This window comes from Anolis sagrei, chromosome 7 (assembly GCF_037176765.1).
Source record: "Anolis sagrei isolate rAnoSag1 chromosome 7, rAnoSag1.mat, whole genome shotgun sequence".
Classification (NCBI taxonomy): Eukaryota; Metazoa; Chordata; class Lepidosauria; order Squamata; family Dactyloidae; genus Anolis; species Anolis sagrei.
The window spans coordinates 28,202,818-28,216,895 of record NC_090027.1 but is presented as its reverse complement, the minus strand read 5'-3'; the positions used below and the strand labels follow the sequence as shown (position 1 = coordinate 28,216,895).

Here is a 14,078-nt window from a genome sequence, read left to right as displayed (position 1 = left end):
ATAATGCATAACTTAGCTCCTTTGCAGTGGGGTCTTGAGGTTGATGTTATTCACATTTCTGTACCTTCCTGAGCTAAGTACCACTATGGAATGCTCCCTCGGGCTATTTTGCATTTGTTTCTTTATGTAGCTACTGGAATGCTTTCTGAATGGTCAAGCTCCTATTTGTGTAAAATATAAATACACACAAATATAACTGCAGGCATTCCTGATGTATGCTCTCTGTTATTTCTCTTTTACCTAGAGTGGTTTGTGGAGATGTTTAAATTCTTGCAGAAGAATTTTGCCCGTCATATGGCAGGGCACAAGAGAAGGCGATCACGGCTTGTATCAAAAGATGGAAGGTGCAACATAGAGTTTGGAAATGTAGAGGAACAGTCAAGGCTCGTCTTCTTGGTTGACATCTGGACTACTGTCTTGGATCTCCGGTGGAGGTACAAAATGACTATCTTCATTTCTGCATTCTTAGGGAGCTGGTTCCTCTTTGGCCTCCTGTGGTACGTAGTGGCATACATGCACAACGACTTGCCAGAGTTCAGACCTTCAAAGAACCACACTCCCTGTGTAGACAACATCAATGGCTTGACTTCTGCTTTCTTGTTCTCCTTGGAGACCCAGGTCACAATTGGTTATGGCTTCAGGTGTGTTACAGAACAGTGTGCCACTGCGATTTTTCTCTTGATTTTCCAGTCTATCCTAGGAGTTATCATAAACTCCTTTATGTGTGGGGCTATCTTGGCCAAGATCTCTAGACCCAAAAAAAGGGCAAAAACCATAACATTCAGTAAGAACGCCGTCATCAGCAAACGTGCAGGGAAACTGTGTCTCCTCATTAGAGTGGCCAATCTCAGAAAAAGTCTTCTGATTGGGAGTCACATCTATGGAAAACTCTTGAAAACCACCATCACACCCGAAGGAGAGACTATAATCCTGGATCAAGTCAACACAGACTTTGTTGTTGATACTGGTAATGAGAACCTGTTTTTCATCTGTCCCTTGACAATTTACCATATCATCGACAAGCATAGTCCCTTCTTTGACATGACAGCAGACACCATCCATCAGCATGACTTTGAGCTGGTGGTATTTCTAGATGGGACAGTGGAATCTACCAGTGCAACATGCCAAGTGAGGACATCATATATTGCTGAAGAGGTGCTATGGGGCTACCGTTTTGCCCCCATTGTTTCCAAGACCAAAGAAGGGAAGTATAGGGTGGATTTCCACAACTTTGGCAAACCTGTGCCGGTAGAAACACCACACTGTGCCTTTTGCCTCTACAATGAGAAAGATGCGAAAGCCAAAGCGAAGATGGGATACGTTAATCATGGCTTTATGTTGCAAGAAATCAATGAAACCAGTGACACAAAAATGTAACAGATTCAAGTTCTTACTTTTTGAAATAATTGTTATTTGGCCAAAATCTGGATTGTATTCTTAATTTTTGCACAGAAGAATCTTATGGTTTGGATGCCAAAGTAGTCTTGACCTAACCAGAGTTAGTTACATAGCAGGCAATTTCCTGGATGCTGGACATCGTGTTATATTCACTGGATGTATAAACACATGTGTTTATATTTATTGGAATGATACATTCAATGCAGATTTTCTAGAATTTTCAATCAAATGAATCAGGTCTGATAGTTTTCTATTTCTAAAAGGTTTATATCACTTGAGTAATTAGAAAAAAGGAGATTTTGGTATTGAGAATGATTAACAGATCGATTGATTATTGAGCAGCAATTATTATAATGGTGTATCATGACCTTATGGTAAAATGTTTTGTTAATTAGAAGACTATCCAAAATTAACAAGTACACATGCTGCCTTCTCAAATACTGTCTCATAGAACAATGAGGGAAAACAAACACCAGTATACTTCAGTTAGTAAAGTGGATATGTTCCTGTGTATTACTTCTTTAACAGACAGGATGATACTACAGGCAGTCCTTGAGTTATAAACATCTGACTTACAAACAACTCATAGTTAAGATCGGGGTGAGACAACGGGAAGTTAGATAAATCTACCCCTCAAAAGGAAAGGAAATTCAATCCTGAAATAGTTATCATAGGGAAAATGTATCTCAACTGAAGCTTTCTCAGCAATCCTTGTTTCCACAATGAGCCAAATTTTTCAAAATCCAATGATCACAGGGACAGAAAATGAGGTGAAATCTTCTGAGCGGGGGCACCAACAGCAACACAAACACTATAGGCAGGCCCGTAGCCAGGATTTTGATTCGGGGGGCTGAGTTTGATTCGGGGGGGGGAGGGGGGGCTGAGTCTGAGTGAAAGAGGGTCTACCCTAGCAAACCTTTTGTATTGTTACCCCAATACCCCCATGCATATGGGATGTATTGAGCATGGTCATCAGATCATGATATGAATAAACATAACAGTTTAAATAATGTACCAGTAAGGCCTTTTCGCAGACCACCATGAGAATTGGGGGGGGGGGGGCTGAAGCCCCCTAATCCCCCCCCCCCCCCCGGCTACATGCCTGACTACGGGGGTGTTAACCTTTCTCTATGCTATCCAAAGATGGGACTGCCTGTATTAGCAGAAATAACTCTTTTGCTCACTATCTGGTCCATTTGTTGAGGTGGTTCTCATATCTGTTGTAAGTTTTGTCTGGTGAAGTGGATCCAGGGGCGGTTTTTCCATTACGCTAGGTAAGCGACCGCTGAATAGTTTTTTTTTTTGCCAGAGGCACAAGGGCGCCTTTATAAATGCCCCCTCCCCTCGGCAACCTTTCTCTGCCTCCCTCTCCCTCTTGAAGGCTACACAGAGTCCGCAGCCTCCCTTCTGGCTCTGCGCATGCGCCCCACAGTTGAACAGGAAAGGCGGGCTCGTGTGTTTCCCTCCACTCTGTGCCTGTGTGCCTGCGTGCAGGAGGAGGCGAGAGCAGCTGTGTGCGAGGAGGCGCCCCCGTGCCTCCAGTTATTCAAGATGGGGAGGAGCAGGAGGGGCTCAAGGCCAGGTCAGTTCTAGTCACCTGCTTACAAGGAAAGGGCCTGTGGCTGCGAGGAATAGTGGGAGTTGGAGTCTTCCCCTCTGCATCCAAGAACTTCCTGGCCCCACTTACTGTTATTGTTATTATATTATTATTATTATTATTATCATTATTTTATTATATGGGGCAGAAAGGATGAGGGAACCTGGTATAACTTTGACTTGCTGTTGTTTGTGGGTTTGTTGTTGTTTTTGTTGTTGTTGTTATATGGGGCAGAAAGTTGTATTGGATCACACGTGGGACACTTCACAAGTATCTAGGACTGTGTGATGTATAGGTGAATAATGCATGCAGATCCCAGTAAGGTCGCCTTCTGCAGCTGGCAGGCAGATCATGATTTTGTCAGTGCTGATTGTGTTTAAGTGCAGGCCAAGGTCTTTAGGGACTGCACCCAGTGTGCCAATCACCACTGGGACCATTTTCACTGGCTTGTGCCAGAGTCTTTGCAGTTCAATCTTTAAATCCTCATATTCCAGGTTTTCTGTTTATCCCAGATTATCTGGCAGTGCGGACTCATATAATCCAGTTCAAAGCAGATAACCTGGGATCGGATCTTGGGTTATAAGGACAGTGTAGAAGGGGGCTAGGGACCCTTCCAGACAGGCCCTATATCCCAAGATCTGATCCCAGGTTTTCTGTTTATCCCAGATTATCTGGCAGTGTGGACTCATATAATCCAGTTCAAAGCAGATAATCTGGGATCGGATCTTGGGTTATAAGGACAGTGTAGAAGGGGTCTAGGGGCCCTTCCAGACAGGCCCTATATCCCAAGATCTGATCCCAGGTTTTCTGTTTATCCCAGATTATCCAGCAGTGTGGACTCATATAATCCAGTTCAAAGCAGATAACCAGGGATCGGATCTTGGGTTATAAGGACAGTGTAGAAGGGGTCTAGGGGCCCTTCCAGACAGGCCCTATATCCCAAGATCTGATTCCAGGTTTTCTGTTTATCCCAGATTATCTGGCAGTGCAGACTCATATAATCCAATTCAAAGCATATAACCTGGGATCGGATCTTGGGTTATAAGGTCAGTGTAGAAGGGGTCTAGGGGCCTTTCCAGACAGGCCCTATATCCCAAGATCTGATCCCAGGTTTTCTGTTTATCCCAGATTATCTGGCAGTGTGGACTCATATAATCCAGTTCAAAGCAGATAACCTGGGATCGGATCTTGGGTTATAAGGACAGTGTAGAAGGGGTCTAGGGGCCCTTCCAGACAGGCCCTATATCCCAAGATCTGATCCCAGGTTTTCTGTTTATCCCAGATTATCTGGCAGTGTGGACTCATATAATCCAGTTCAAAGCAGATAACCTGGGATCGGATCTTGGGTTATAAGGACAGTGTAGAAGGGGTCGAGGGACCCTTCCAGACAGGCCCTATATCCTAAGATCTGATCCCAGGTTTTCTGTTTATCCCAGATTATCTGGCAGTGCGGACTCATATAATCCAGTTCAAAGCAGATAACCTGGGATCGGATCTTGGGTTATAAGGACAGTGTAGAAGGGGTCTAGGGACCCTTCCAGACAGGCCCTATATCCCAAGATCTGATCCCAGGTTTTCTGTTTATCCCAGATTATCTGGCAGTGTGGACTCATATAATCCAGTTCAAAGCAGATAATCTGGGATCGGATCTTGGGTTATAAGGACAGTGTAGAAGGGGTCTAGGGGCCCTTCCAGACAGGCCCTATATCCCAAGATCTGATCCCAGGTTTTCTGTTTATCCCAGATTATCTGGCAGTGTGGACTCATATAATCCAGTTCAAAGCAGATAACCTGGGATCGGATCTTGGGTTATAAGGACAGTGTAGAAGGGGTCTAGGGGCCCTTCCAGACAGGCCCTATATCCCAAGATCTGATCTCAGGTTTTCTGTTTATCCCAGATTATCTGGCAGTGTGGACTCATATAATCCAGTTCAAAGCAGATAACCTGGGATCGGATCTTGGGTTATAAGGACAGTGTAGAAGGGGTCTAGGGGCCCTTCCAGACAGGCCCTATATCCCAAGATCTGATTCCAGGTTTTCTGTTTATCCCAGATTATCTGGCAGTGCGGACTCATATAATCCAATTCAAAGCATATAACCTGGGATCGGATCTTGGGTTATAAGGTCAGTGTAGAAGGGGTCTAGGGGCCCTTCCAGACAGGCCCTATATCCCAAGATCTGATCCCAGGTTTTCTGTTTATCCCAGATTATCTGGCAGTGTGGACTCATATAATCCAGTTCAAAGCAGATAACCTGGGATCGGATCTTGGGTTATAAGGACAGTGTAGAAGGGGTCTAGGGGCCCTTCCAGACAGGCCCTATATCCCAAGATCTGATCCCAGGTTTTCTGTTTATCCCAGATTATCTGCCAGTGTGGACTCATATAATCCGGTTCAAAGCAGATAATCTGGGATCGGATCTTGGGTTATAAGGACAGTGTAGAAGGGGTCGAGGGACCCTTCCAGACAGGCCCTATATCCCAAGATCTGATCCCAGGTTTTCTGTTTATCCCAGATTATCCGGCAGTGTGGACTCATATAATCCAGTTCAAAGCAGATAACCTGGGATCGGATCTTGGGTTATAAGGACAGTGTAGAAGGGGTCTAGGGACCCTTCCAGACAGGCCCTATATCCCAAGATCTGATCCCAGTATGATATTTCAAGCCTTGGGAAAAGTTTGAATGAAACAGAATTGAAGAATGCCTGTCAACACCTTCAAACTATTTTGGCTGATAGTGAAGACTGTGATGTGAATGGTGATGATCTGTTTGAAGAGCTACAAATATTTGCAACCATGCTGCCCCCTGGAAGTCATCCAGCTAAAGCGTTGTCTTTCATAACCAAACGTGGTTATGTGGATACTTTCCCAAATGTTTATCTTGCATTGAGAATTCTGTTAACACTTCCAGTATCTGTGGCCAGCGGTGAAAGGAGTTTTTCAAAATTAAAACTTATAAAAACGTACTTAAGATCAACTTTGAGTCAAGAGCGCTTGAGTGGACTAGCAACCTTGGCCATTGAAAATGGCTTGTTGGATGAAATGGAAACAGATATAATAGTACACGAGTTTTCAAAATTGAAAGCCAGAAAAATATCTTTTTAATTTTAGAAGTGTTCAAGTTTATTTATGTTAAAAAAAAACTGGATGTTAAAATATCCAGTCAAGTGAAGGGGCCAGATGCTGGCTGTGTTGCCACACCCATTGCAATGGTCCAGGCTGGCATGGCACTTTTGAAGGACAAGAGTTCGCTTTCTTAAAAAGGAGGTGTCTATTCTCCTAGGGCTGTGTTCTCCAAAACAAATCTGATTTACAGACCCAACAAGCATGGGTTTGAGTTCTCTGTTATTAGCAAGACCCTAATCTGAAAAATCTTTTGAAGAGACAGCATGACCAATAAACCTTTGTGTAGTACTTGTAGACCAAAAATAACAACAAAAACTTAAAATTGTTGCTAAGTTTAATAAAATATTTGCATTCTAAAAAAAGTTAATTTGTGTTAATTCTAGGTAATGTAACTATATGAACATAATGTTGTAAGTAAATTTCTGGTTTGTAAGGTAACTCTTTTATTCACCTCTACCTTCTATGTTTTATTTTTCAGTGATTGGTTGAGGGGGGGGGGGGGCGCCAAAATAATGTTTGCTTACCTTTGAAAATTACCTAGGGCCGCCTCTGAGTGGATCTCATTCTTTGAACGTTTATACCGAATAAAGCTTGCTAGTCTTTAGGGTGCCATAAGACTCTTTGTTATTTTTAGGTTCAATTTCAAGCCATGAGACAGTTTCCAATATTGACAACATTGTTATCAATGTTCAATCTGTTTCCTCCCCCCCACCCCCAAGATACATTCTTTTTATCTGCAAGGAAGAAGTGCCCATTCTGAAGTAAGTATATTTGTCATGAGTGAATAGAAACAAGCCTTGTTTTATTCCTGTGGTCATGGTGATGCTATGGTTTCAGTGACTCTGAAATGCTGAAACCTTCACTCACAGAGTGTTTCTTGGGCTATTTCTCTTTTTGTATAAAAAAGGTGGTGTAGTGGCAGGAGAAGAGATACATTAATTGTTAACTATGTGCTTCACCTGGAAGGAAGGTATTTGCAACTTGCAAGCAACTGTTGGGGAATCTGAGCTGTTAGGCTCAAAATAACCCTCAGTTGGGGTTATTCCTCCATAAATATATCAGAGTACCAGAAGTCATTTCTGATGTCACGAAGAGTCAGAAACGACTGAATGAATGAACAACAACAACAACAACCAGAAGTAAACTTCACAACCAGCATAAACTTACATGTGGTGAAACTGGGATAAGCTTCTATTCTTAAGATGGCACAAGATTGCAGAGTCAGAATTTTAGACTCAAAAATATTTATTGAAGTAAAAGAAATACATTCTAGATAGAAAACTAGCTAACTCACTTACTAAATCTTATCTTCTAAAGAAATGTAAAAGGGTAAAAAGTAAAAAAAAAAAAATCCATGCAGCTACATTTTGCCTAAAGAGAGAGCCAAAATGTGTCTGCACTGGAGGGAAGAAAAGGCAGAAGATACAATGGAGGATGGCTACATGGCCAGTCCAGGGCCAGCCCAGGGCAATAAAAATACCTTTTAAAAGGAAGTTCCCTCACAGAGATTCTTTTGCTACATCTTCAAAGGTGGAGGAGACAGTGGCTGGCAGGAAGAGAGAAAACAAAGCCCTATTGGGAAAACATGCATAGGAATGTGAGGGAGGAATCCCTCACCCTAATCCTATCTCTAATCTAACTACTCATTGAGGTCTGGAAGATTGATGACACAAGATACTTGTGCAGTTCAGGGATGAAACCTAACAGCAAGAAATGAATTATGCTTTGTAAATTATAGCGAAATATACTTTCTGTGCTCGATTATAATTGTACAAGCCCTTTTTTTTCTTACCTGGAAATTAGCTTTTCCAAATTAAAGCATTAACACCCTAGTCTCCTTCCTGAAAGTAACCCTCAAAATCTAGATCTGACATCATAATGAGACAGAACGGAAATGTACAGGAACTGGAAAGGGATGCAAATGATTGAAACAGATTGTATAACTGGAAAATTAAAAACTTTTACAGCAATCCGATTACAACCACTGATTATATTCCGCATGCGCAATCGGTGTTGAGTGTAATAACTGGAAAGGAAGCACTTGCTTAGCTCTGATGGGTGTTTACCATGACCTTGCTAATTAGATTATCCTTTGAATTTGAATAGGTTGATGCTTAAAGAAGGAAACCACCCTTAATAGCATTATTTCTTTATTTCCCTTTCTCGTTCCTTTTGCTATGACAAGACAGAAATGGCTGGGTTAACACTCCCCACCGCTGTAATAGTATTGTTGTAATTATGATACATTGGGTAAGCTTGATCTGGACTTGCCTTAAAAACTTCTTTTTACATTGCAGAAAACAGTCACATTTCTGCCCTGCTGTAACAGACTTGTGATTTTTAGTGCAGAGGAAGCCCTTTTCAGATCAGAAAGGGTCATGACACAATTTCCAAAGTTTTTAATCTAGGACTAAAGGCATAACTATGGCCATTTTAAAAATGTGTTACATAAATACACAACTGTCAAGGAGGGGGAGAGGTGTTAGCTATATCACCTTTTTGCAGGAAAAAAACACCAATAAACTTACCTCTCAACAAAAGTTTGCCCCAGGCACAGTCAGGCCATTGTATGCTAATCAAGGTGGTCAGTTGAAACATTCATACCTAGCTCCAGCAGACAAGAGTCCTTTGTCTCACCCTGGTCATTCCACAGATATATAAACCCTTTTGCCTAGTTCCAACAGACCTCACTACCTCTGAGGATGCTTGCCACAGATGCAGGCGAAACATCAGGAAAGAATGCCTCTAGACCATGGCCATTTAGTCCGAAAAAAACTACAACAACCTAGTGATTCCGGCCATGAAGACATACGACAATACACCAATAAATTCGTTATTCTTACATGCTTTCAAGACAATTCTGACTTATGAAGATCTTAAGGCAAACTTATTGCCACGTTTTCTTGGGAGAATTCGTTCACAGGCAATTTGCTCTTACTTTCCTCTGGGGATCTGATCCCAGGTTTTCTTTTTATCCCGGATTATCTGGAAGTGTGGACTCATATAATCCAGATTAAAGCAAAAAACCTGGGACCAGATCCTGAGATATAGGGCCAGTTTGGAAGGGCCCTGAGAGTGGGAAAGAAAGACTTATGGCCCAGAAGAAGCCCTTAGTGGGGCAGTCGGTTAAACCGCTGAGCTGTTGAACTTACTGACAAAAGGATTGGCAGTTCGAATCTGGGGAGCAGGGTGAGCTCTCGCTTTTAGGCCCAGCTTTTGCCAACCGAGCAGTTCAAAAACATGCAAATGTGAGTCATTAGGTGCCACTTCTGTAGGAAGGTAATGGCACTCCATGCAGTCATGCTGGCCACATGACCTTGGAGGTGTCTACGAACAACGCTGGCTCTTCAGCCTAGAAATGGAGATGAGTACTACCCCTCAGAGTTGTACACGATTAGCCTTAATGTCAGGGAAAACCTTTGCTTTTACTATGGCCAAGAAGTGTTTGAATCCTAACTCCCAGTGTCCAAATCCAACACGCAAATCATATCATACTGTCTCTCTTTGAAACATGTGTCACTTGGAAAACTATCTTCCTGAAGCCTAAATATGTAGCTTTATGCATACTTGATGCAAACCCTTTAAATGAATTGTAAGAATGCATCATAGGACACTAACAGGAGTGTGTTGATGCACATTAGGCTTCTGTGTGTCTGGGAGCCAAGCTGTGAATTACAGGTGTGCACTAATCTGTTCTTTAGGTTTGGTTCATCATGAATGCAGTGCTGTTCTGAGCTAGAAAAAAATATTAATGGCTACCAAACAGGCCCGTAGATTCGGGGGAGGGGGTGGGGCTGAGTCTGAGTGAAAGAGGGTCTACCCTAGCAAACCTTTTGTATCGTTACCCCAATACCCCCATGCATATGGGATATATTGAGTATGGTGATCAGATCATGATATGAATAAACATAACAGTTTAAATAATGCACCAGTAAGGCCTTCTTGCGGACCACCATGAGAATTTGGTGGGGGGGGGGGGCTGAAGCCCCTCAAGCCCCCCCCCCCCCCCCAGCTACATGCCTGCTACCAAGTAAACTAGGAAGAAACGCAACCTCTTCCCATGGGGGTCCTGTTGATTGCTCCTGCAGGAAATGCCTGCCAGTTCCAGCATGACTGTGGTGGACCAGAGAGCGGGGAGATAGCACATTCGAGGCAGAGCCCAACGGCCCAAGAACAATGAATGGGATTTCCTCTCCATCCAGAGCAAGCTCTTTGTTAGCAGTGAGATAAAAGTCCCAGGTCAGGAAAGAGAGTCTATCAGGGAAACACAGAATCCTGGAGGAAATCTATTCTGAGCTTGTCATGCCATGGCCATCAAGCGAAAGTTCACAGTTAGGAAGATGAAAATAATCGTAATCTTCCTGAACAGGCACGTTGGGATCAAGCCCGGTGGCCTGTGCCTTTCCGATCTCCCAGCTGGATGTTTTCTCTGTTGAATTCTATCAGTTGTAGGAGCTTTGAAGAAAATGTTCATTTCATATAGTAGAGACTGATGGCTTTTTACCAGTGGCAGCAAATGATTCCACTCAGGGTTTCAGTCCAAACTTTAAATGAGGTCCCCAAAATAATTTCAGCTACTTCCACAGACATTTAAAAGTCGGACTATAATCAAAGCAGACTCATCATTCTATTTGTGATGGATCCAAAAGTTATATGATTGAGCAAAGCCACTGTTGTAAATTAGGGATGGGCAACTGCAGGGGTCCAGGGATCAATCTCCCTTCCTCAATCCTCCTGCTGGCTGCACCCTCCCATTGGTGCTCCCAAATACTTCCTTTTTGTTCTGCTTCCTTCCCAAAATGGTGACTGGAAGTGATGAGGCATCATATCTTGTTGCCATTGCAGTCTTATAGGTCTTTTTGTCTGGAGTTTGGGCATTTTGAGGGGGCTCTGTGTAATTTTCAGACAAAAACCACTCAAATTCATATCAAAACAATAATTATTTGTAATTTTTTAAGGAGACTAGGTGGGTTTGGTGATTGCATGTAGTTTTGAACTATAATTTATTCAGATGTTTTAAAGACATGTAGATAGATTAATATGTGATATCACAACATAAACTTAACCATTTATACTCCAGGGATATATATTCTTTTAACTTGTAGGATCTGTTATCTGTTGTTGCTTGGTGAATACTGTTAATAAGGTTTCCACGTGGTGTATGGCACTAAGGGAGCTTTGCAGTTCACCGGATTATGCCAGAAGAGGTCAAGTACAAGCTATGCAAGGTCAGAAAGATCTTTGTGGGAACCAAGGGCATTCTGTACCTGGTCACACACGACACCTGGAGTATCCGCTACCTGGACCCCCTCATCAAGGTGAATAACAGATCGACCTGGAGTTGGGCAAGATCACAGACTTCATCAAGTTTGACACAGGCAACCTCTGTGTGGTGACTGGTGGAGCCTACTTGGCCCGCATCGGGGTCATCACCAACAGAGAGCAGCACCCTGGCTCCTTTGATGTGGTCCACGTGAAGGATGCCAACTATTATTATTATTATTATTATTATTATTAACTTTATTTGTACCCCGCTAGCATCTCCCGAAGGACTCGATGTGGCTTACAAAGGCCAAGGCCTCAATACACAACATAACAATAAAAAACCTAAAGCAAATTAAAAACAATTAAAGCAATATTAAACAACAAAACCACAAACAATAAACAATACACCAAAACACAATAAAACTGGGCCAGGCCAGAGTAATGGGTAAAGAATTAAAAGTGCTGATGTCACAGGTGGTACATAAGGCTTATAGGGTAAGTGCAGTGTGCGGCAATCTTAGTTCTAATAAAGTGCTTCTGGGACTTGGTATTGGAGATTTCCTATTCAGGGAAGGCACATCGGAACAGCCAGGTCTTCAAGTTCTTTCTAAAGACTGCCAATGTAGGGGCCTGTCTAAGATCTTTGGGGAGGGTGTTCCAGAGTGGGGGGGCCACCACAGAAAAGGCCCTGTCTTGTGTCCCCACCAAATGCGTTTGGAAATAGCTTTGAGACCCGGTTGTCCAACATCTTTGTCATTGGAAAGGCAACAAGCCGTAGATCTCCCTGCCCCATGGGAAGGGTATCTGCCTCACCATTGCCGAAGAGAGAGACAAGAGGCTGGCAGCCAAGCAGAGCAGTGGCTGAGTCCCCAAGCACAGGTTACAACCTTCCCAGAGCTTCCTCTTTGGCAAATAAAACCTTTTCAAAACTTGAAAGAAAAAGGTTTGTGATTAAATAAGATTTATTGTTATTTTTACTTTATCACTGAGGTCCATTATTATTATTATTTAAAAGACTGCAGACAATGACCTATTGCATTCCAGAATCTGGAAAACTTTTTCTGAACTGAGGGCGCTTCCAGACAGCACTCAATAATGGGTTTCAAACAGAGGCAAAAATCCCGAGACTTCAGAAGAGGTCCATGACACCAAATTGGGAGGGATAGCCAATACTCCAGAGGACAGGAGCAGAATTCAAAATGATCTTGACAGATTAGAGAGATGGGCCAAAACTAACAAAATGAAGTTCACTGCATACCAGATAATTCACCACCAAACTCTATATGAACTGCTATAGATCTAAGCACAAAGATAATAGAATTGCACAAAGTGGTACTCAAAGACCCTGGTTGATACTCTTACTATACATGTGAAGCACATCTAGACTAAGAAGAGAAGCAATTAGTGCAGGCTTGGCAGACTGCCTTTAAAAAAATCTTTCTATTTCAGTTGCCATTGATACAACTATGAAAAGTCAGAAATTCTTTGTAAATTTACAATAGTACAGTGCCTTCTAGAGGCCCTTTAATCAGAGATAAAATAGATTTAATGCCTGGGAGGGATAAAATGGTCTTTGATTGAAATCTGTCAATGTTTGGGGAAGTACTTTTTGGGACTTCAGTTTCAGTCCCATCTGTACTGCCATATAATATAGTTTAACTGAATAGAACTGGAGCCTATGCCGACTCAAACTGTGTTATATGATAGTGTCAATGGAAACTCCAAGAATTCCTCATATTGACAACATATTAAGAAGGGAGAATCAGTGAGCATGGAAGACCACAAAGAGGTGCTACAGGACTGGATAACATGACCGACTGGCTGTTTTTCCAGGATGAAACGGCCACCAGATGGCATATTGGTTTCTCTCAATAGCCATCTTTATTTATTTCATTTATTTCTTAGCTGCATTTCTATACTGCTTTTCTCACCCCTGGAGGGACTCAAAGCGGTTTATTACAACATAATAAATGGCAAATTAAGTGCCTCATATATATATATATATATATATATATATATATATATATATATATATCACATATCTAAATCAATAACATATAACTAGATTAAAATCATTAAAAACATCAAACATAGACATAAGCATGAAATGTATTGGGTTGTTGTAGCTTTTTCCGGGCTATATGACCATGTTCTGGAGGCAATTTTTCTCCTGACATTTCGCCTGCATCTATGGCAAGCATCCTCAGAGGTAGTGAGGTCTGTTGGAAATAGGAGGGGAAACAAACAGGCACATAAAATCACTCTCAATAAAAGATTCCCCCCAGGCGCTTCCAAGCCATTGAATGCAAATCAAGGTGATCAGCTGAAACATTCACACCTAGCCCCAACAGACAAAAGTCCTTTGTCTCACCCTGGTTATTCCACAGATATATAAACCCATTTTTCCTACTTCCAGCAGACCTCACTACCTCTGAGGATGCTTGTCACAGATGCAGGCGAAACGTCAGGAGAGAATGCCTCCAGAACATGGCCATATAGCCCGGAAAAACTTACAACAACCCAGTGATTCCGGCCATGAAAGCCTTCGACAATACATGCAACGTATTATTGCTGCAATTAACAACATAGACCCCTTCTCTCTCACCCGCCCCCCTTTCCCATCTCTCTCTCCATAGTGTTTCAGGTATCAATATCTTTAGCTACATGCATCTAGATACTCACTATGGAGGCATT

At 42.4% G+C, this 14,078-nt stretch overlaps 1 protein-coding gene and 1 pseudogene across 1 annotated transcript; both read left to right on the top strand.

Annotated features, from left to right (window-relative positions):
* The first annotated feature begins 258 nt into the window (after positions 1-258).
* Positions 259-1,377, top strand: KCNJ1 (potassium inwardly rectifying channel subfamily J member 1). The gene has a single exon (XM_060787668.2). The coding sequence runs from the start codon at positions 259-261 to the stop codon at positions 1,375-1,377; it is 1,119 nt and encodes a 372-aa protein (XP_060643651.2).
* A 1,440-nt stretch (positions 1,378-2,817) lies between these two features.
* Positions 2,818-12,259, top strand: LOC137097529 (small ribosomal subunit protein eS4, X isoform-like; annotated as a pseudogene).
* Positions 12,260-14,078: the final 1,819 nt, after the last annotated feature.

Bases quoted from the DNA above. Each gene is read 5' to 3' on its own strand.
- KCNJ1 (XM_060787668.2), top strand. From the start codon at position 259: ATGTTTAAATTCTTGCAGAAGAATTTTGCCCGTCATATGGCAGGGCAC.